This window comes from Lissotriton helveticus, chromosome 6, assembly GCF_964261635.1.
Source record: "Lissotriton helveticus chromosome 6, aLisHel1.1, whole genome shotgun sequence".
Classification (NCBI taxonomy): domain Eukaryota; kingdom Metazoa; phylum Chordata; class Amphibia; order Caudata; family Salamandridae; genus Lissotriton; species Lissotriton helveticus.
Window position 1 is genome coordinate 998,270,548 of NC_136067.1, and position 24,840 is coordinate 998,295,387.

General features: G+C 43.7%; 1 protein-coding gene across 1 annotated transcript in view; it reads right to left on the bottom strand.

The window, feature by feature from the left end:
* ZDHHC14 (zDHHC palmitoyltransferase 14) overlaps positions 1 to 24,840 on the bottom strand; it is a 718,799-nt gene that overhangs the window by 19,691 nt on the left and 674,268 nt on the right. Inside the window, exons 6-7 of the mRNA XM_078648637.1 lie at positions 15,709 to 15,811; positions 11,086 to 11,195 (exon numbers count right to left, since the gene is read on the bottom strand). Coding sequence (XP_078504763.1) covers positions 11,086 to 11,195; positions 15,709 to 15,811 — 213 coding nt within the window. The remainder of the gene's footprint in view (positions 1 to 11,085; positions 11,196 to 15,708; positions 15,812 to 24,840) is intronic.

Consider the following 24,840-nt stretch of genomic DNA (forward strand, 5'->3'; position numbering starts at 1 on the left):
ATCACTACTGGAGGCCAGGGATGCTAACCTAAGCAATTTTAATTATTTGAATCTCAAAATTTTACCCAAAAATATAGAAACAAGTTTTCACAAAAGGGAAATATAAAAAAAATCGAAATGTTTATTTCAATGGGAAGGTTGAAGCTTTTCAAAATCTGATTTTATTTCTAAAAGATGAATTGCTTTAAAATTTGACATTTGAAATGTTGCCTTTTTTTAAAATATATATTTTATGAATCTGCTAATATTCTTGAATTTTCTAAACAATTGTGGACTCCCTGAGTAGGTTTCATGTTCACAGACCCCGGGTTAATATCTGGTGATGTAGAGAACATTCACTTAGAGTCTTTAAACAGCACATTTGTGTGTACAGCCAGCAAAAACTGACAAGGATTTATAAACAGAATGTCTCTTATATACTGGCCTACCTTTATACTATTCTGGACATTAAAAGGAATTCCATACGCCTAGGCGAAACCATAAATTTGGTCATGCCTTGACAAAGTAAAGGAGATATTGTGTGACGTTTACTGGTTATGTGTTACTCTAGGTCACTGGGGTGGGGCTAGTACAGAGATTGGGATTACAGTTTTTTGAAGGCCTCTTTTTTATGTTCCCAAATAATTATTGACCCTAAAATTAAGCCCAAGGTTGTCTATTTTCTAACTTTCCTTCCTATGTTCTAATCATTATCTCTATGTATTTTACTAGGAACTACTCAAACCCAAAGGAAACATGGGAGGCATCCTTTAGCTAATATTAGTCAGGGCAAAGAGAGGCACTATTTGCAATACCAGACTTGTACCCTTGCTGCATATATACTGTTGAGAGGGATTATCCTGCACCACTGACTACATTTAAAATGCAGGTCAGGAACCCTCGAACAGGGCTGGACTGGCCGTAGCGGGCACCAGGTGTTTCCCAGGTGGGCCACTAGGGTGGGGGGCGGTTTTGGGCACCTGGCGGGGCGTTTTTGTTACCGGGAGCCAGCAAAATCGGCCCCCTGTAACATAATCGTCCAAAACCGGCCCTAGCATGCAGCTCGGTCGCACCCCCCCTTCCCCACATGGGGGCCTGCCGACCAGTTTGCCAAGGCCGGTTTCAGTTCCCAGTCCAGCCCTGCCCTCAAATCAACAGGTCACGCCATGGAATGACAAAGGCCTAATCACTTTTAAAAAGTAAACTCATTAAATGGCATTACTTCAGAAAAGTATTTGATCTAGGACCAAAGTAGCTAAGAAATCCTCCTCAAGCTGCCGGATTAAAGTGGAGGTCCCTAGGCAATCGAATTTCGGGGCCCCCCAAACAAATTATTTCCTAATATTGAATGCACCAGATTGTTTTACAAACTGACAGCTGCCAGAAGAGTAGCTTTTAAAAGATAAACTGTTTTGTGAATCTGTTGTCTCTGGTTTATGTACTTTAAGTTGTTAATGGTTACATCACATTAATACAGTATTTTCTATATAGATTCTTTAATGTAAAGTTTTCCATTCAAGTTGATTTGCTTTTTTCTCTCTTTCGTAAACAATATTTAAGAAAGCTTAAGATTGTAGTTTTCTTTCAAGATCAAATCAATATTATTTTGATCTGTTGTCTCAGGCGCCTATAAAAAGTGGGGCCCATAGGCCGGTGCCTACTTTGCCTAGTTGGTAATACGGAACTGCCTCCTCATGCTAACATTAGATTAGGTTAGGCGGCCTTTTTGATAGGCATACATACATCTCACATCCAAGAATTTACCCACGCACTTCTGAACACATTGAAAGCAGCAGGCTTACTGTTACCATTCTCCAACACAGTAAAATCATTTTTTTCACTCTAGACTCTACAGTAGCTCTTATCCCTCATGTTATGCATATAACCAATGCCCTTATTTAGCGTTTGGCGGATGACCGTCTGCCATATTTTGAGCTCGTTGCCTGTCTGGCAGAGATCTGTGTGTTTTCAGAGAAGCTGCTGCCATGGTGACTCCTCTGAAAGACCTGGAACTTTGCTGAGCGGAGTCAAGTTTAATGCAGTCACTTAGGAAAGTGTTTTGTTTTAAAATAAATATCCGAAAGGTGGGTTTCTTTTTGAAAAAACAAAAAACGGACAGCCCGACGCTGCAAGTTTCCTCATAGCATGTGGGAGGTAACTTTCATTTTTTAGGAAGAGTTTAATGGGAAGACTTTTGGAAGTAGGTAGGGGTCAGAGGGCGTATACATTCCGAGGTCCCCATTAACCCGCCTGGTAATATCGCCCTCTGGAGTTACCATTACTCAGTGCAACAGTAACACTGGAAAGCACATTACTAGGGCTTACAGGAATGAGGGGAACTGGTAATTTCAGTACCAATTCCCCTGGTTATTCCTCATCTCCCATCTCCAGGAGACTTCAACTGCATTTAGAAGGTTGAGTCTCTGACTGAAGCACACCGGACCTGCAGTGCCTACATTTATTTTTATTTATTTATGCGATTTGTATAGCGCGCAAATACCCTGGGGTGTCTCGGCGCTGAAGGTAACTTAAGAGTCGCTAAGGTGGGAGGCCACTGATTAAACAGCCAAGTCTTTACCTGTTTCTGAACTGTCAGCAAGGAGGGGCTGTTTTTAATGTGGAGGGGGAGGGTGTTCTACAATCTGGAAACGGCCACTATGAATCGTCTGTCTCCCCAGGCCACTTTTTTGGTACGGGGGATTGTGAGCAGATGGGCCGCAGATGAGTGTACAGATCTTTTCGGAGTATAAGTGTGCAATGCTTTTTTTAGGAACTCCGGCCCTGTATTATTGATAGCTTTGTAAGCAATGCACAGAGCCTTGAATTTAGTGCGGATTCTGTCAAAAGCCAGTGCAGTTGACGAATGATGGGGGATATTGAAGTGAACTTTGGGGTGCGGGTCAGAATTCTTGCTGCTGCGTTCTGAATTAGCTGCATTTTGTTAAGGACTTTTTCCTGAGCATTTAGTAGGAGCCCTTTGCAATAGTCCACCTTGGACAGCACCGAGGTACACATTAGGGTCTTGCCGGCGCTAGGCGGAAGAAAAGGCAGGAGTTTTCTGACCATTCTAAGGGTGTAAAATGAGGAAGAGATGACACCATTCTCATGGTTGATAAATGACAGCTTGTCGTCAAACATTACTCCCAAGTTCCTAACCTTCATGACAGGTGATGGAGGAGGACCCAAATTGGTCGGCCACCAGGTTGGTGACCATGAGGGGGTAAGACTGCCTAAGATCATTTCCGTTTTGTCGGAATTAAGTTTTAGGCAGTTATCTACCATCTAGGAGCTGATAGCCAACATTCCCTCTTGGAAGCTGGCAGCAATTGCTCCTCCATCATTATGTACAGCCAGTACCAGTTGGGTATCGTTGGCGTACAAGGTTAGTCTTATCCCATGTGCTTTGATGACCCAGGCCAAGGCTCTATCGAAATTAAAACAGCACTCATAATCAATCCCTTGGTATGCAATGGGTCCCGCTTATGCTTGTAGTTTTTTCAGATGGCAGTGGGACACTTTGTTTCTTGTGATGTCCAACCACACTGACCACCTGCGGCAGAGTGCCTAAAGATACTGCCTAAGCCATCTTGTGTCCAGCAGTGCACAGGGCCTGTTATCATGTACCAAGAAGAACTAATAATATGCTTTCAGTACAAAAGATACATTGCAATACTGGAACTTGATAATAATTTCCAAAAAGGTCTGGGGCAGCCGTAACTGCTAAGGTTCCTGGCTACTCACTTAATCGTGATATGACTGAACTCTTTCCTTTACATTTTCCATACAATTGAACCTTAAGTGGCAACCTAACCTGCTTAAAATACTTGGGCATGCATTAAAAAATACGCTTGAAGAATCAAGGACCCATATAGAATCTACCCTTCTAAATAAAAGTAAAAACCTGAAAGAAACACGGTCCCCTAGCTACAAGACCAGGTTGGGTCGAATAGAAACCATAAAAATGATGATAGCACCTCAAATCAATATTATCGTGGGAATGTTCTCGTTATGACTCTCTATCAACTTTCACAATTCCATAAAATAATCTTATCTCAAACTTTATATGGACACACAAAAAGGACAGCATTTCTCAACTAAACTGAAAATGAACAAAATATAGCGTGGCAGCATGAGTCTGCCGAACTTCAACAACTACCAAACAGCTTTCCTTGTCAGCCTGGTGGCTAAGCTCAGAATAAACCACCCATCCACCCATGGGGTGACATCGAATCAGATGTAGTCAAGTCTCCTTCACTTACAAACAAACTTACTCTAAAATCATTACGGACGCAAAACTCACTTTCTATTATAATGCTTACTATTAATGCCATCAAAAAGATTGATAACATTTTCTCAAATAAAATAAAAGGCTTCATTTTCTTCTCTTTATGGTACAAGTCACAAAAATTAAGATACATGGACAAACAATCTTTTGGAAAGAGTAGGCATTCACAAGTATTATACATATCAATGACGAAGGTACACACCATGCTCTGTGAGAAATGTAACCTTCAATCTATTGAATTTGACAAACTTCTCAACATTGGATTTAGATTAAAAGACCTCACCCTGCGATTGGCTTCACTTCCTGAGTTTAATATCCAAATGGGCCATGTAGCTGGAAAATGTTGTCTTTTTTAAAGAAAACAATACCCCTTAAAAACACCTACATTCAGGAAATATGGAACACATAATGTAGAATTAGGAATATTTCTCCAACTACTGACACTGTCGGAGCAAGTTTAGAACTCAATTCTTTGCCATTAAGTAGCTGCATTGCTGTACCAATGCAACATTTGGACAATGCATAGATGCTTCTGGATCACAACAAGACTGTATAAGCTAGGCTTATCTGACACGGACCAATGATGGCACTGCTTGGAACCCTTCAGTGATGTAGATCACCTACTCTCCTATTACAAAAACATACAAATTAACAGAAACAATACTGAACAAGTGCTAAATTAGATCTTTCACTCTACTGTTTCTCTCAATCATGGTATAGCTAAATTAGACTCACATATTATTTTCTCACCACCAGATTTCGACATATGGGACTTGAAACTTTCGGATCTATTATTAACTATTGGTATGAAAACCATTCTAGCGGATTGTAAAAACTCTAACAACATCTATGTCCACACATGGTGGGCATGGGTTTTGTTTCTCAGAAGTGCAGACAACATTACACTTAACTACAGCTTCAGCCCAAAACCTTCTAGAGTCTTCTGGAACAAGGTAGAGTTATAACTCGAAAAAACATTAACCACTGTAACTCAGTCGTCTCCCCATTGTCTGAAATATTAGCCTCTATACCAGCATTTCCAATTGCGGAAACACTGTATTTGCTTTATGCAAGCATAGGATGTGAACCCTTCATCTCTTCCCACCGTTGTTTGCCCAAAGTACATTCTCCCATTTTTGCCTTCCATGTTTCATTTATTACTATTCTTTCCTCTTTCTTTCATCATCTTCTTCCAATCTTATCTTTCTTTTTTTCCACTACTCTCTACCTCTCTCAGTATTGTCTCTCTTACCGCACTATGCCCAACATCTAAGCATGTTGTGTACGATCTTTTACTGCAACCAGATGTATTATGTGGATTTATGTGATAATTTTTGACCATGTATTGTTTCTTTATAAATTTAATAAAACTCTTTCGAAAATAAAAAACGGAATTTAATAGTTCCCAATTGTGCTTATTGTTGTTTTATAAAATGTATTTTTGTGGAATGGCGATACAATCCTACAAATACACGGAATTCTCGCATTTTTACGGCTGTTGCCTTTAAATTCCCTGACTCGGGAAACATCTGTCTGCCTGCAAGCGTAAGCGCTCGGAGACGTGACAGGTCCAAATTTAAGCTCTACGCCCTAGATTTCTACTTTTCTCTCGGGCTCAGTTCCAGGAAGCTACCGCTCACCAGCATTATTCATATGTACGCCTATTAAACAACTGTATCAAACCAGAACCTTTACCTTTAACGTACTATGTTTTATGGCCGTGTCTAGCTTGTACTGCCCAAAGATATATTATCCAATACTTTAGAACAAGGGTAACGAGCATTGTGTACCAAAGACATCAGTCGGAAGGAATGTGGTTGTGGCTGGCTGACTGATAGCAAAAAAAACGGGGAAGTGCTGTCGTACAAACATCCGTCCCTAAATCACTGAACAAAATGCTGCTATTTCTCTTGAATTTACAATGACGAGACAAGTAGAGGAAGGAAAGCAAAGGGCGTGGTGATATATGGCTGCGCATAGTTCGAGAAATACGTACAAGCAGTGACCAATGGCAAGGCGTGACCTTGTGCAAGTGTCAGGCAGGTCCGCACACTGGCTTCCCCAGGAAGACAACACGTACACTAACACACAGTGGCGACGAGGCTATTGTATTCTGAACCCTGGAAGACCTTTTCCCACCAACCATTCGGGGCACTGTTTAACAACAGCGACTTCCTAGTGCTGCGTACCCCGATATTCCGGTAACTACTGCGTTAACTGGATAATTTATTGCTTCCTCATTCTGCAACTCTGAAAGGGGAATAACACGACAATGACGCTAGAAAAAACACGTATGCACGTTTTTTTTTACCTGATTATATCCCAAGATTCACCAGGCAAACTTTATTTGAGGGTTGGAGGGTGTAAATATTATATTTACTGGGGTTTTATTAGTTCCCCACTCTGCATTGCGGAATGGGGAATAACGCACTAATAACATGTTTTACACGTTCTGTTATGCAGATTTGTAGCGCTCTATGTTAATGTTAAATGTTTTTATAAAGCGCACTGTTACCCGGAGGTGTCCTGGCACTAGCCCAAAGAATCAGGAAACTGAGGGAGGGACCTAGTTGCTGAATAGCCATGTTTTCGGACCCTTTCTGAATGCAGCAAACACAAGGGGATGATGGACGGAGCGCCAAAACATTTCAGACACATCCCCTGTCACAGATCTGAGTGGAATCCATCATCATTCTTTACCTAACTTCACTCACCTCCAGTCATAGATCTGGGTTGAATCCATCATCATTCTTTAGCTCACTTCGCCACCCCAGTTCAGACACAGCTATATGCAAATAGGTCTGTGATATTGTAATGTGCTGTTGAGGCTTCCACTCTGCACTTTACTTCGCTGATTTTAACTTGATTGTTCTATGTGATCTATTTTTTAAAAAATATTGTATTTTGCACTCACTTTGTATTCAGGCTTGCTGGACTTGTTATCCTTCTGCCAGCGCCCCATTCCACCACGGGTTTTCCCGTTTGTTGTGGAGGGTGCTGGCACAGATTGTTGGTCTCTCGACGATTGGAGACCCAGGGTCACGCGCTAGCCTCTCCCCCAGGCGCCGCCCTATTTAGCCCTCACGACCTACCCAGCGCTTAGAGGTCCGTGATATTGTAATGTGCTGTTGAGGCTTCCACTCTGCACTCTACTTCGCTGATTTTAACTTGATTGTTCTATGTGATCTATTTAAAAAAAAAAAACATTTGTATTTTGCACTCACTTTGTATTCAGGCTTGCTGCACTCGTTATCCTTCTGCGAGCGCCCCGTTCCACCATGGGTTTTCCCGTTTGTTGTGGAGGGCGCCGGCACAGATTGTTGGTCTCTTGACGATTGGAGACCCAGGGTCATGCGCTAGCCTCTCCCCAGGCGCCGCCCTATTTAGCCCTCATGACTTCTTCCGCGCTCAGCGGACGCGCGCCGAAGTCGCGCCTAAGTCCAGCCCGTCTGCGCCCGTCCACGCTGAGATCGCGCCTGGGGCCCGGGAATCTGGGCTGACCTCTTCTGGTTCGCAAGTAGGTTCTGTTATCCTAAACAGTTGTTGCTGGCACTGAAGCCTCTAGCCAAGCCCTGCGATTACACTACTGTTCCTGAGGCCTTCTCAGGGAGTTTGTGGTGTGGATGTTTTAGTAGTGTCTCCGGAAACGCTAATCTCCGGAAGACTCAGTTGTGCACCTCCGCCTCTAAGTCTGTTCCCAACCCAACGACTGAAAGGTGTTTTCTTATCAATGCTAGGTCCTTAATAAAAAATAACATTGCTTTTAGGGACTTTGTTTCTGATAGGAAACCTACGTGGGTGTTCATTACAGAGACCTGGGCCTCCGATGCCTCGGGACCTGATTTAATAGATGCTATTCCCATCGGGTATGCCCTGGCCAGGATGGATAGAATTGGTCGTCGAGGAGGAGGAATAGGAATTCTTTACAAGGATTCCCTTATATGTCGTACTGAGTTTCTCTCCACACCCTCTGACCCTTTCCAGGCCTTGTACTTTTACATCAATTCCACTCCCTCTGTCTCTTTCTCTGGCCTCCTGTTTTACAGACAGCCGGGCCCTAGATCTTCTTTTAGTCAGGATCTAAGTAGGTTGCTAGAGCCATTTATTGAGAGACCCAATATCACTCTCCTAGGTGACTTCAATTTCCATTTGGAAAATATGGGATCTAAGGACACCCAGATTCTCCTAGATACCCTGGATTCTTGTGGTCTGACTCAATTGGTGGTCGGTCCCACTCATCTGGCTGGGCATACACTTGGTGGAGTCTTTTCTAATGACCCCAGGTTGAAGGAGGGCCCTCCGGTTCCCCTAGCTTGGTCCGACCATGCGGCCGTCCCACTAGAACTGTCATTTCAGGATTCTCTCCCTTCTTTCTCGGATGCCAAGAAGTGGGAACTTAGAAGGAGCTTTAAAGCCATTAACAATGTGTCTCTCTCTCCTTTTTTGAATGATTTGACGCCGGCTGAACTACAGGATATCAATTCTGCTGCCCTTGAACCTGCAAGTACTATCTCAGGGGCTCTGGATATCGTGGCTCCCTTCAAATTACATTACTCTGCGAGAAAGAGTCCGTCGGCCCCTTGGTTCTCGGACAGACTTAGGTTGTTGAGACAAGGATGTCGGAAACACAAGAGGCTCTGTAGGGCCCGGCTGGATCCCTTAGAGAGGGAACAACATAAACTCTGTCTAAGGGATTACAAACTAGCCATTGTGGAGGAGAAGAGGGCCTATTTCTCCAAGATCACTGCTTCTCTTAATTCCCCTAGAGATCTTTTCAAAATCATAGACTCTTTATCCTCTCCCCCGGTAGTTGATCCAATAGCGGAGTTGTGTGATAACATCTCGGCCTTTTTCCACTCAAAGATCGCTGATATCTACAGCTCTCTTGAATCCTTGAATCTGGGTATGCCCTCCCCTATTGATTTTGCTTCCTCCAGCGATCGGAGCCTGTCTGATGGACACCCCCCCCGAGTTTCCTGTCCTTTCCCCTTCTTACTCCTGAACTGATGACACAGCTTTTGGATAACACCAAATCGGGCTCTCCCTTAGATCCTTGCCCGCTTAAAGTTCTGAAGGCCTGTCGGGATGTACTTATCCCTCTCCTCATGTTCCCCTCTTTATGGAAAATGGCGGTTGTTAAACCCCTTCTTAAAAAGTCTACTTTAGATCCAGGGGTTTTGAAAAACGTTCGCCCCATTTCACTTCTCCCTGCCCCTGCAAAGATGCTGGAATCCCATCTTAGGGGCCCATTATGATCGCGGACGGACTTGAGTCCGCCCGCGACCATAGAGTAGAAGGGAACCTCCGCATGGCCTGCGGAGTTCCCTCTTGTCCAATTAGGATGTGACCGCCACCCTGGCGGTCACATCCTCTATTTTTACCATTGCGGCGGGTGCGGCTTCAAGCTGCACCCGCCGCAATGGTAAAAATGCATACATTGCATTTGTATGCAGAAAGCGGCAGGCACCGTGCGGTGCCTGCCGATTACTGCATACAAATGCAGGGGGTAAAGAATTTTTTAAAGCCTTGATCTTAATAGCAACTGCAAAAAAATATAAGTGATCAAATGAATAAAGCAAGTGAGTGGGAGTACTCGGAAGCCGGCAAGAGGTACCGACGGACAGAGCGGGGCCTCATTTTTCCCGAGCGGGTGCCGGGTGAGGTGAGGCGACTTCCCACATAATGCTGGGAAAGGACGAGTAATTAAATTTTCCACCAGTTTACATTGGGAACCCAAGTTCCTGGTAGGAATATTTTGATCTGATACTGTCTTGCTTTATTCATTTGATCACTTATATTTTTTTGCAGTTGCTATTAAGATCAAGGTTCTGAAGAAAGCTGGATAAGTTTTATCCATATAGCCGAAACATGTTGACCACTCTGCACTGCGCCTATATATAGTTATACTGTCAAACTATCAGGCGTAATTTTAATCTTGACACTAGAACAGTGCCCATTAAACATATTTTCTGTTCTGGTAGTTATTTTTATCATCATCTTTATCACTCACTCTCTCACACAGCACTGCACTCCATCAGTACCTATTTTGAAATATACTGTGGCTAGAGATTTACCTCGGTAATCCATCTCTGCACCATCACTTGATGGGTTGGGCAAGTTCTGGATCCACCATAAGTATCCCACGTGATGATATTCCGCCACAATGGTGGTCTGATGGGAGTTTTCAGCCATAGGTAATTTCTTTGTGTTTCTTGATCCTCTTTAGTTCTTAGGTGCGGTACAACACACACTCTCTGAGACCCTATATCTCCTGTTTATGGTTTATGTTACGCTCTGGGTTATGAGATTATAGGGTCATTAAACTAACCCATATAGACCCCCCCAACTTTCTTTTTTCAAGTATTTTGAAGAGCCTTGAAGGCTGTACACAAAGATTTTAACTTGAGCCTCTTCCAGTCTGGTAGTCAATGAAGTTCTATCACCCGGGAGGGTATCCTGGCACAGATCCTGGCGCGTTCTGAGCTACAAAAACTCAGCAATGTGCTGCATTGTTTCTGGACAAATTGTACCAAGTTTTATCTGGCAAATTTTGTTCGGGGTCGGGAGAGGCCATGGGTTGAGAGAAAGAAATTACTAGTTTGAAAATCGGGTTGGCTGTTCACAACCACATCGGGAAGCGCATATCATGATTCCCGCAGGACTCAGAATAAACATGCAAATCTCTTGGAATGTGAATAACACTTCATCCTACTTAAATGTGGTTTAAGCAACACTTTCTTCCTATGTGTTGTAAATTTCATTTTGACAATCTATTCTGATGGCAGATAGCACAGTCATTCATTGGCCACAACACAACTTACCTGGGAGGCATTGGCCCACACAGCGCGGAGCAGCAGTTTGTGAAGATGTTGCCGTAGCTGTACGGATTGTAGTTGTCTTTGCCTCTTTTACTTGACCATGATCCTTTAATCTAGGAAAACATAAATATTAACTTGGGATATGAAGAGAAAGGAGACGTGAATAAACAAACACCATCTGCAACGCACAAAAGTCTTGAAAGCAACAAACATACAAAAAAAGGCAAGGCCAGGCCTTCCCCTGAAAAACAGTAGCGAGTACGTACAGCTCGATGGCCAAATTTATGAAAGAGTTGCACCGCCATTGCGCTACGCAATGGGGTGCAAGAGTGACACCATTGTTAAGTTACATTTATCAAGCCATACAAGGTGACCTTGGTGGCCCTGAGTGGCTTGATAAATCTGGAATAATGCAACACAGCGCAAATCCCTGGGTTGTGTTACTCTGTCTCAGGGAGGTGGTTCATGGGTGGAGTGTGGGTACGGATTTTGGTATCAATTACCAGATTTACCATTACTGGTAAACATGGGAATGCGTCAAAATGGTACGCCTTCCCAGGTGAGGCGTAAAGAGGGAAAATACCTATATTTCTAATGGTTTTTTCCTCTTTCTATGTGTACTGCATTTTGCAGAACACATAGAAAGAGGAAGATGCCTCAGGGGAATGTTTTTGTGCAGGGACAAAAACAATCCTGCTTACAACGCGGACAGCCTTGCACCATGAACAAGGGTCCCTTTGTTGGAGCTATGCAGCACATTGTGGACCATCGCAAGGAAAAGACAGGAATGCGCTTTATGTTAAATACGAAGCACTCCAGCTCTTTTGCTATCATGCAGCGCCGAGCAGCGAAGTAGCTTGTTGCACGATTTTGTGATAAATATGCTCCTTAGTGTAGGAGGTATTACTGCTTGCAAATGACTCCTGTACATCATATGCCGTGAGTAACAGCTCCACACACCTGTACGGCTACTGAATATAGTAGAGCTTCGATCACACTTTCATTACTATACATATCACTGGTAGTGCAGCTGCTGTGTCATTGTTTCTGCACAACAATTTAAGGTTGTGCTGTTCATGCCAAACCTTTGCTGTACAACTGGTGCAGGTTGTATATCGGTTGTCACAACATTTCTGTGCATATGTACCAATACTTTGTCTCTATACATCTTGTGCAGGCTATTCTGTTTCTGCCACACTTGTTGCAGATGTTCTATTGGTATTATGCTGTTTCTGTTATAATGTTTCTGTATGCCTGTTAGACCTTTCATCTTTTGCAGTGCCTTCCCTGTCTTTTTGCTTACTGACCTGCTGTTTTTGATGGTATGCTGGACTTCGCTTTTGCTGGTTTAGTGTCTAAGCGCACCTTTTTCAATGCTTTTCAGTGCTAAAGTGCAAGTGCTCCTACTGTAAATTGTGTTACAATTGGTTTTCCATGATTGATATATTTGATTTATTAGTAAGTCCCTAGTACAGTGCCTAGGCCCTGTACATCAAATGCTACTGGTGGGCCTACAACACTGGTTGTACCACCCACACAAGTAGCCTTTCAAAGGTGTCACAAACCTGCCACTGCAGTGTCTGTGTGCAGTTTTTACTGCCATGTTGATCTAGCAAGTGTATCCCTTGCCATGCCCTAACCTTCCCTTTTCTTATGCAAACGTCACCCCTAAGGGAGGCCCGTGGTAGCCCTGTGGGCAGGGTGCAGCGTATGTGAAAAGTAGGTCATGTAGTAGTATGTTTTACATGTCCTGATGGTGAAATACTGCCAATTTCGTTTTTCACTATTGCCACGTTGTCTGGCCCATAGGTTATCATGAGAGCTGCCTTGTAACATCTTGCAAGTGTAACTTTACATTGAGACAAGATAGATGAATCGAGTTTAGGATCTCTGAACTCAGAATTTAATAATACATATTTTAGTAAAGGTGGCTTTTAAATTGTGTGTTTGAAAATGCCACTCTTAGAAAGTGGGCATTTTCTTAACCATCCTGTGTGTCTCTGCCTGTTTGTGTATTCACCGTCTGGTTTTGGAGTGAGAGGAGCTGGGGCTGTGCATTCACACTAGACAGTGACAAGGGGAGTTGAGGTGTGTCCTGCCTTTCCTGGATGACTCATAGCCAGGCTGAATAAATCTTCTGCATTTAGAGTAGTGGGAGGAGTTTTCACTAGCACCTGAAAAAGCTGTGTTGCCCCGCACAATGCTGTCTCCACCTCCAGTACTGAAGCTGGACCAGGGAGGACAGAAATGGTTTCTACTGAACTTAGAGACTTTCTGCCTAAAACCACAAAGGAACAAGTATTATATATATTGGGACCCTGACCCCAGAACTTTAGAACTCTTTTGGACTAAGGAATCTGCCAATAAGACGAGCTGGAGAAGCTGTTAGAAGGAACTGCCACTTTGCTGTGTGCTTTGCTGTGTATGCCTGCAGTGGCTGCTACTACCTTGGGCAGTTAAAGGACTGGACTTTCTGCAACTGATTTTCCAATATTCGTATTTTGATTACTGTATGTTGGATTTTTATTCTTTTGGTCTTGTTTTACACAGATAAATATTGACTATTTTTCTAAAAACTGGTATGGTGTCCTTTTGTAGTGTTTTCGCTGTATTACTGTGTGTTATGTGCAAATGCTTTAATTTCAAAAAGGGGGTGGTGATGGACAGAGTATCTGAGTTAATCAGAACACTCCTACCCAGTCAATAGATCAGGGCTTGATCCATCACCGTTTTTTAGCTCACTGCACCATCCCAGTTCAGAACCTGGCTATATGCAAAGTAGTCTGTCCCTGGCCCAGTGCATCATGGGAACAGGGCAGACCAAACTACCAAGCCAATTCTTCACTGGAAAGGAAACAAGCTTCCGGGGACCGGTTTCTGGCATTACAGCCGTCTTCGGCCCGGCTTGCTTGAATCCTGATGGTGTAGTGAGCAAGGGACTCATGTCTGAGCATACCCTTCCACACTCATGGTGGCCAAAATAATTTCAAAAAGGGGGTGCCTGTGACAGCTCGTGCCAAGCTACAAGGGGTGAGCAGGGTTTTTTTAGAAGTGTATCCCCTTACCCTGACTAAAGGAAGGGTCCCTACGTGGACAAGGTGCATACCTCTGCCATCTAGAGACACCCATCTCTAACAATGCCCAATTGAAGGTAGGACAGCATCCTTTTCCGTAGCTCTTCTACGAATAGTGCTGTAGCTACTACACAATTTTTGTGCATCTCATGGATGTCCTTCTGATGTGTCACCTTGTGGATAAACAACTAGGGCAGGTAGCACTGTGGTGTCACAAGCTTTCTGTATGGGTAATGAGTTGATTGACTTATGATTTATGTTGATTTTATCTACGAAATAAGTCCTTCTTGATTAATTACGTATTGGCAAATCCAATAGGTCTGGCTTAGTTATGAGCCAGACATACTGTCTTTGCCAAAGCAGGAGGGTGCACTGCGTTTGTATTTCAGAAATTAGAGCAGCGACTTTGCTGCAGGAGCAGAGGAGCTTCTAGGTACGGTCAATCTTTTAGCGGGTTAGCAGCTAAATGTGATTGCTATGGATGCTGAAGTGTTGTTCCTTATATTAAAACCTCCAGCTAATCAGGCATTTGACATCTCTAGAAATTAGTTTGTTCTGGTGTAAGGTGAACCAAAGTGTTTTGTGGTTGCAAAACAAAAATGAATTGCTTTTGGTATACAATGCATGAATGTGATATTTAACTAAATATCACAAAAAGTGTGATGATTGAATGCACTTTTAATGTGTAAAATAGTCCCTTTTTCGACTTAACCAAGGCACTCCTAAGGATGCAGAAGAGTTCACACCAAAAGTCAATAGAATGATGGTGAGACTAAAATACTCCACTTTGCTGATCCATCATGTGATTGGAAATTTTGCAAGCCAATGGCTGAAAGACGCAGCTAATGGGTTGCACAGGGTTGATCCGACGACTATATTGTGTACTGAACACAAGAAGTTGGAACGGACACCCCTAGGAAGGCCCAGCTGCATTTTGTTTTGGTATATGTGTATTTGTGAAGCACTGTTACCAAATGTTTTACTAGCACTAATATCAAAGGATGAAAGAAATTCATAAACAGAGCTACTTGGGAGAGAGCTATTAGGGCTTAAGTTCCATCCTGAAGTTGGAAAAGTCACTTTTAGGGGCAAAAGGATAGGGGTTAGGGAGGAGAGCAAGATGGTGAACCCACGCTTCTCTTCTTAAAGGGGAATTACATGACCCCATGCATACAGGTTAAGGACTGTATCACAACAGTGGGACATGCATAGAAAACCTTCCATCCCTCGAATCTGCCTAAGCAAAATCTCCGGACTGGTATTCGACAATGTAATTCAAAAGCAAGAGGTCTGCTGGACTTTCCAAGTTATTAAAGAGCTGTGTGGTCTTCCCATTCCGCCGACACATTAATTAATTCCAGATTTGTAAAGCACAACATATCACTCCTAAGGGTATACAGGCATTTTGGGTCATCGGAGAGATTAATTGAGCTATTGCTCATAGGTACATGATGCTGAGCTGAGCTGCCGCCAGCAATCAAACCGTGAGCTCTGCGCTCCGGAGTTAGCTGCTCTGGCCGCTGCGCCACATTGCAGGAAGTAACAGACTTACATCTTCGTTTGTAGTTTGATTGGAGCTGATCAAGTATGTATGAAAACCTGAGAGACCAACGATGGACCACACTGAAAAAAAACACACCACGGCCTCCAGCACAGTGATGCACAAGTCAAGGAAGAATCAGTAGACAAAAACACACAGCGTTTGGCTACATTCTACAGTGTGATTTGTGGCACCCTAATACAGTAAGATGGGTGCCTCAGCCTTTCCTTCTGTAGATGGCACATTTTAGCATTAGATTCTGTCATTCCATCACTATGCCTTTTGACAACATCAGAGAAGCTGCTGGATAGGTCACAGCAACAGCAGATCCTAGCATTGAGTTTACGTAACCAGTGGGCAACTTTATGGAAATGTTACAAAAATGAGCATTATGATTGTCATTGTGGAAATGCTTATTACAATGACTTCTTAATATTTGTGACAATATTACGCTGACTCTGGTAGTGCTTGAACTTCATCTCTTGAGAAGAAAAAAAATGGGTGGAATACTTCTCTGCCACTGGTAATTACTTGGAACACATTTGAGTCCATAATCTTTTCGCTCAATGTGCCACTACAGATGGATCAGTATATTGAACAACACGTTTTAGGTAGCTGAGGACCTCGGGTAATTAGTAATTTTATCAAGAACACAGGTCCTGAGCTTAACAAATACTACTGTAGATGGCAAACATAGACTTAAATAAGAGCTATGGCTTAATTTTCCAATGTCCAGCCGTACAAGGATTTATTTATTTTCAAGGTTTTCTAGAAATTTGCGAATACGTGAAACACGACATGAATCAACAAACTGGGCACAAGCCTGTACCAAGTCAGGAAAAAAAAAAAATAAGGGGAAAGAACAGGCAAAAGAACTGGAGCAAGTGGCGGCTTACAGTACAATGCAATCTTGTGTAAGCACACACAAACAGTCACTGCACTTAATATATACAGTTGAGACATGCAGTTCTGTTACAACAGTCGACGTGACGTTTCGATCCCTAGCTCCAATTAATAACTGGGATCATCTTCAGGACTAGTGTTTATGCTATTGCCTGAAATGTTAAAAGCCTGTGGGAATAAACAGGAGGAAGAAAGAGGGACAAAATAGATGTCAAGCGTTTACATTAAGAATTGAACATGTCATCCATTTATGCGTGGTTTTATCACAATCAGTGACATGGTGCTCAGGTGAACTTTAGGGCAGTGATGGCTGTAAGGTCAGTGTTCTGGCTGTGACAATACGTGGCTAGAGTGTCAAGTGATATGTGACAATGTGGGCTTCAGGCAAACAGTGTGGGGAGGATTCGGTTAAGGTTTTGGAGTGGTAGTGCCAGGGGGGCATGTGGGTGAGCACTTGTTGCCTCGGACGACTATTTGCGGTGGTGACATTTCATGACTGGCGTGGGTCATGTGAAGTTCGCCGCTAGCGTCGTGACAATGCAAAAATAGTAGCTCATGAGGGTAAATTGCAATCGTGCATGGTACTAACCAAACCGCGATAGGCGAGTGATTTTCAGGGGGCATCTGGATATGGAGACTTATCGGTGAAGTCGGTCGCCTGTTGGTATTAGAAAGGTTTGGTAAAACAGAGTTCGCAAGCAAGGACATGCTGTGGCCACAGAGACGATCTGGCTGATTTACCTTATCGTGTCCTTGAGGAGCCTAGAGAGGCTTCTAAGAATTGGAAGGCGGGACGGCAACTTTAAAGTTTAATGACTTCGTCCTAGTGCGGATAGCCTGTTGAATTAAGGCAGACACTGAGAAACTGTTTGATAGGGTAAACCAGAATTATGCTAGGGGGGGCATGCAGGGGCGCCGAATTACCTTGTACTTGTGTCTGGGGCTCAATTAATTGGTTGAGCCTGGAGGGTTTAGGGAAGGCGGCTGCCGGGATATGCAGTCCGCTGCCTTCTGATCCTGTTTGGAAGCAAGGAATGGAAGGATTCAAAACCCGGGACAAAAAGGAAAGGACACCGTTCTGGAGAGACGGCGGGCCAAGTAGTCTTACCTCTGCTGAGTCCCGTCCTCCTCTCTCGATGGCAGAGGACTGGGTGCACGGCGAGAATGCTCTTATGACGGCGTTCACCATGTCGAGGGTAGAAATGGCCAAGGGACTAGTGTCAGTCGGGCACAAGGCGTGTGAGCGCCATTTTGGAAAGGTGAAGCGTCAGGCGTGCGGGCGCCATTTTGAGAAAGTGAAAGGGAGTGAGAGGGTGAAAGGACGGCAGACATCTTAGAGAGGGGGTGAAGGAGTGTTCTAGGTGAATTTGTGAATACAAAATGCATAACAATTAGGTACAATATCCATTTTAAACACATTCTCGTTTGAATTACAATGTCTTTGGAAATAAGTGGGACAGTCCAGCAGGGAAGTAGTACATTGTCTATAGAAATACATAAGAAGAGCGGTCCAGTAGGAAAGCAAGTCTGTTATAGGATTACTGGGTCCCAAAAATGGGACAAGCAATAGGAAAAAAGGCCAGCTGAGTCGTATGGCCTAAAGCAGATTGGTCCAATCTTCAGATCTGTTTAGTCCGTTTTGGATGGAGTTGAACTGAATGATTGACTTAAGCTCCTCTTTGTTCAACAGCAATGTCATGTTACCGCCCCGCGGCGGTAATTTTAGTACTTTAAGAACTGTCCAGTTTATATCGTCCTCCGTGTGTCTCATAGCTCCATATAATAAGAATAAGAACAATTTGACAATAAGATGGAGAAAAAAGGGAGAAAAAAACTTAGTGCTAGGGTTGACACGCCCCCGACTAGGGTGGGTGAAAGGGAGATTAGAGCCTTGCAATCCAGCGATTGCGCTATGTAGCAGTATATTGAACAAGGGAACCCGTTTTAGGTAGCTGAGGACCTCGGGTAATTAGTAATTACCCGAGGTCCTCAGCTCCTCTTTTCTACAAAGCATGTCATCTCACGCACCTCTATACACAGACGACTACATAAAACACCTTTGCTCACGTCCTTCATTACTATCGGACACTGCAGAAACACCCACCCCTGAGAACACTTCTATCCCAGATCAACTAGAAAAGCTTAAGAAAAAGCAGGTCAGACTAGAACTTATGATCTTAATGCTGACGGACTACCTAAAAGCAGAGGTCATCCCCCTAGGCCTACAGGTCCGCAACATCCCAGGGATCTTCACGGATAATCCCAAGTATATCCAAAATTTCAGTTATATAGGAACAACCTGCTCACGACATTGGTTAGTCCTGGGTATAGACATCGCCACAGAAACCTTGAAAGCCCTTGAAGTAGAAATCTCTGACATCTTAAAACAGATACAAGACTCAAATCCCTCAACTGATTCTAAAAAACTGCTAGAACAGATTGATAAAACGGTAGCAGACTTCCACAGGATAGAAAAAAATAAAAAATCCAATAAAATCAAGAAGGATTTGAAATCTTATAATCTAGAGACCACGTACCCATACTTGCAGAAGGACTTCTACACGAGTAGATCCTACCTATCACATCAAAACAGCCGCCCTTGGGGCCGATATAATAAACGACAAAATCTGGTTGGATTCTCAGATACTTCTGCTGAATCATCAGACAGTTCAGACCCAGCCGAGGGTAGCAGCGCAACCAGAAGAGGCGGAGCACATCAGAACACTTCTTTAGGCAGAGGCAGAGGAGCTCAGGACCCGCCACAGCAAGGCAGAGTAGAAAAGACCCAAAGATGGTACAACCCACTGGGAGAGCGGAGGACCCGCAACAATTATTATGACGGGCGTACCCTCCCCACAAAACATTGACACCATCCCCATTTTTAACCTGTCAACCCATACATTGGCAGAAAACGAACTTTCCCTGTTCAAAAAAGGCTTATCCTTTGTGCCCACAATTCCAACTAATTTTATGGAGCTCCAAACAGAGCTTATGAGATTCTTCAGGCGCATATGCCTACAGGCCTTTTTTCAGTTGCACCCCACACCTGAATACAATGCCAAGACTCCTTTCCGTCCTCCTTCCATCTTTCTCCCTTCAGCCGGGATGATTCCCGCTGAAGTTGTAACATTCGAGAAAGTCACCCTGAAGGAACTCTCTTGCCTCCAAAACTCGAGAAAATTCATTCCCTATAACATCACATTGAAAGAAAAGCAGGCAATTAACCAACTTAAAGCCAATGACACCTTGATAATCAAGAGTGCTGACAAGGGTGGCGGCATTGTGCTCCGGGAAAAGACAGCCTATACCACAGAGATAGAGCGCCAACTGAATAATAAAGAACATTAAAAAAGGCTAGCTCATAATCCCACCAAAGAGATACAGACATTAATTCTCAAGATTACTAATGAAGGACTAATGAAGGACTGGAATCTGGTTTCCTTTCTAAAAAAGAATTCAATTTCCTTAAGAGCCCACGTATCCCGGTTATATACACACTTCCCAAAGTGCACAAAAATGCAACCAACCCACCGGGCAGGCCCATAGTTTCTGCATGTGGCTCTATACTTGAACCCCTTGGTTCATACGTCGACTTCTTCATTAAAGACTTCGTTCCAAAAACCCAATGCTATGTCAGAGACTCAGTGAATATGATCAATATGATCGAACACCATCCTTTCAATCCAGCCTCAGAGACTCTATGCACCATGGACGTAGAGTCTCTCTACACGAACATACCCCAGACATCAGCACTATTAGTGATCCAAAGAACTCTAGATTCACGACCTCGACCCCACCCTGTTCCCACCACCTTCATCCTACAACTTCTCGAGGTATGCCTGACCAAGAACTTCTTCATGTTCAAAAATGAAAATTGGAGACTAATGGTATTCTTACACCCTCCAACCCATTTTTCACAAACATTGGTTTCTGGCGCAGGTATATCGACAATATTTTTATCATTCGGAAACAGGATGTCGATTACCTGCGCCAATTCCTGCACTGGATGAACAACAACTGTTCGGGGGTGTCATTTACCATTACTACTGACAATGATTCTGTGGCTTTTCTAGATCTCACAATCTTTCACTGCGATGGTCACCTGCTCACTAGGCTCTACCGCAAACCAATAGAAAAGAATACTCTTTTGGCTTACAGCAGTAACCATCCCAGAGCTCTACGGGACTCTTTGCCTTATTCTCAATTTTTGAGAATAAGACGCAACTGCTCATGCAAAAACGACTATTTTCAGGAAGCAGCAGTTCTAGCTTCTAAACTAAAAGAACGTGGGTACCCCAGAAAAATTGTAAAGAATGCTTCGAAACGAGCATGGTACTGCTCGAGAGAGGTCCTACTAACCCCCAAACCAAAAAAAGACCTGAAACGCATTGCATGCGTCACCACATTCTCGCCCATTTCACACAAATTGAGGAAAACTATACTCAAACAATGGCCCATTATCAACTCAAGCATCCTTGATATTGACAAACCTCTCTTCGCTTTCAAAAAAAGCAAGAACCTTAAAGACCATCTTGTAAGTGCAGTATTACCTTGCGCACCCACAGCTTCCACCCTTGATGTTGTATGGGGTCTGTCCCCCATTGTTGGTCACTCAAAATGTGGTGGATGTAACAATTGTAATTTGACGATTGAAGGTAAAAGCTTTACATTTAACAATATCACTGTTCACAGCCATTCCTTCTCGAATTGCAATACTCAAAATGTGATATATCTGATTCAGTGCCCGTGTTTGAAAGTATACATAGGACAGACTACACAAAAGATTCGTACCAGGATTGGACAACATAGGAGCCGCATTCGATGTCGAACATTATGGAGCTATGAGACACACGGAGGACGATATAAAATGGACAGTTCTCAAAGTACTAAAATTACCGCCGCGGGGCGGTAACATGACATTATTGTTGAACAAAGAGGAGCTTAAGTCAATCATTCAGTTCAACTCCATCCAAAACGGACTAAACAGATCTGAAGATTGGACCAATCTGCTTTAGGCCATACGACTCAGCTGGCCTTTTTTCCTATTGCTTGTCCCGTTTTTGGGACCCAGTAATCCTATAACAGACTTGCTTTCCTACTGGACCGCTCTTCTTATGTATTTCTATAGACAATGTACTACTTCCCTGCTGGACTGTCTTACTTATTTCCAAAGACATTGTAATTCAAACGAGAATGTGTTTAAAATGGATATTGTACCTAATTGTTATGCATTTTGTATTCACAAATTCACCTAGAACACTCCTTCACCCCCTCTCTAAGATGTCTGCCGTCCTTTCACTCTCTCACTCCCTTTCACTTTCTCAAAATGGCGCCCGCACGCCTGACGCTTCACCTTTCCAAAATGGCGCTCACACGCCTGATGCCCGACTGACACTAGTCCCTTGGCCATTTCTACCCTCGACATGGTGAACGCCGTCATAAGAGCATTCTCGCCGTGCACCCTCTGCCATCGAGAGAGAAGGACGGGATTCAGCAGAGCACACGATCCCATTGAGGTAAGACTACTTGGCCTGCCGTCTCTCCAGAACGGTGTCCTTTCCTTTTTGTCCCGGGTTTTGAATCCTTCCATTCTTTGCTTCCAAACAGGATCAGAAGGCAGCGCACTGCATATCCCGGCAGCCGCCTTCCCTAAACCCTCCAGGCTCAACCAATTAATTGAGCCCCAGACACAAGTACAAGGTAATTCGGCGCCCCTGCATGCCCCCCTAGCATAATTCTGGTTTACCCTATCAAACAGTTTCTCAGTGTCTGCCTTAATTCAACAGGCTATCCGCACTAGGACGAAGTTCATTAAACTTTAAAGTTGCCGTCCCGCCTTCCAATTCTTAGAAGCCTCTCTAGGCTCCTCAAGGACACGATAAGGTAAATCAGCCCGATCGTCTCTGTGGCCACAGCATGTCCTTGCTTGCGAACTCTGTTTTACCAAACCTTTCTAATACCAACAGGTGACCGACTTCACCGATAAGGCTCCATATCCAGATGCCCCCTGAAAATCACTCGCCTATCGCGGTTTGCTTAGTACCATGCACCATTGCAATTTACCCTCATGAGCTACTATTTTTGCATAGTCACGACGCTAGCGGCGAACTTCACACGACCCACGCCAGTCATGAAATGTCACCACGGCAAATAGTCGTCCGAGGCAACAAGTGCTCACCCACATGCCCCCCCTGGCACTACCACTCCAAAACCTTAAACGGATCCTCCCCACACTGTTTGCCTGAAGCCCACATTGTCACATATCACTTGACACTCTAGCCACGTATTGTCACAGCCAGAACACTGACCTTACAGCCATCACTGCCCTAAAATTCACCTGAGCACCATGTCACTGATTGTGATAAAACCACGCATAAATGGATGACATGTTCAATTCTTAATTTAAACGCTTGACATCTATTTTGTCCCTCTTTCTTCCTCCTGTTTATTCCCACAGGCTTTTAACATTTCAGGCAATAGCATAAACACTAGTCCTGAAGATGATCCAAGTTATTAATTGGAGCTAGGGATCGAAACGTCACGTCGACTGTTGTAACAGAACTGCATGTCTCAACTGTATATATTAAGTGCAGTGACTGTTTGTGTGTGCTTACACAAGATTGCATTGTACTGTAAGCCGCCACTTGCTCCAGCTCTTTTGCCTGTTTAAACTTTCCTTATTCTATCCCCTTATTTATTTATTTATTTTTCCTGACTTGGTACAGGCTTGTGCCCAGTTTGTTGATTCATGTCGTGTTTCACGTATTCGCAAATTTCTAGAAAACCTTGAAAATAAATAAATCCTTGTCCGGCTGGACATTGGAAAACTAAGCCATAGCTCTTATTTAAGTCTATGTTTGCCATCTACAGAAGTATTTGTTAAGCTCAGGACATGTGTTCTTGATAAAATGACTACAGATGGATCAGTCATATGAATACCAACCCCACCCAAAGAAGGACAGTACACCCCAAACCTAGGACACTCCCTCTCAGAAGGGATGAGAAGAATCTCCAAATGTTTGTGCCTTTTTGAGCCTCATCAGTGACATGCAGTCTGAGTTCTATGTAGGCATATCTGACCCTATTTAGGATCACTCACTGAGAAGAACAAAAATGATCGACTGAACTATTTAACCAATCTCGGTCTTTGTTAAGATAGAAGTCTAGCCGAGCATTATGAGTTGAAATGTCCATTTTATGGATAGGCCAAATCTGATTTGTCTGTGAGTGGTACCTGTCTGTAATGGCAAAGACAGGTTAAACATGATAGGATGAAAAAAGCTGGGCATCTGTGTTTTGCCTTTGTGAGTACTTTTACAGCGCTGCGAAGACCTGGAACTCCTTGCCTCAGCACCTCAGACAATACCTATAACCAGGAAGGACCTCAACACCTGGCTCTTCGACTGAACTGGAGATCACCCCCTCCCCCACACTCAGTGCCTTGAGGCCCCAACAGGTGAGTAGTCATGCTTTACTAAAAACGTGGTTGATAGATTGATTGAGTCTCCTAAGCAGGAGGGGTATGCCCAGATGTGGGTCCTGAGCCTACTGTGCCATAGGGCTCAAGCTGCATATCACTGGTGAGATGCAACAAGGCCAGAACATATCTGGGTTGGTTGCATTTCAGTGGCGACATGGCCTAGCAGTTTGGGTAGGACTGCTCTTCTTGGGATGAAGCCAAACCAAGCAGGCCGGCGAATTCTCCCCACCAAAATGCTCCAACTGTCCTGTAATTCAGAAAGGTGAAGCCACAGTTTTTCGAGGAGCATTACCCACCTGATACACACAGAAATGCTTATCTGTCAGCATCTTCACTGATAACGACTATCAGGGTGCCTGATGGTTGTTCAGCGCTCCGTTGTATGCCAGCTAGGTAGAATCACTGCATACAAACATACTAATTTGCATATGGTTGATTCATGTATGTAAGGGCACAGTTGAGCTAATTTACAATGGGATGGATTGCGCCAAGAGTGGGACTAATTGAAGCCTTTCATGGGTGGGAGTAATTGAAGCCTTTTATTGTGCTGCACTTCCTGCCTTGGGTTTCTTCTGCACAGCAATTCAGTATGTTGACATCCTAAGCCATTCCTCCTAAACAGAACTGGCATAGAAGACTATGGCACACGGACCTAGGACCACTATGAACCCATTCATATATATTCTCTTGTTTTGGTCCAGTGTCATGCCGTCTTTTCCACTCAAGCAGCCATAATCACTAGTCAAAGCTAATGAGCAGTC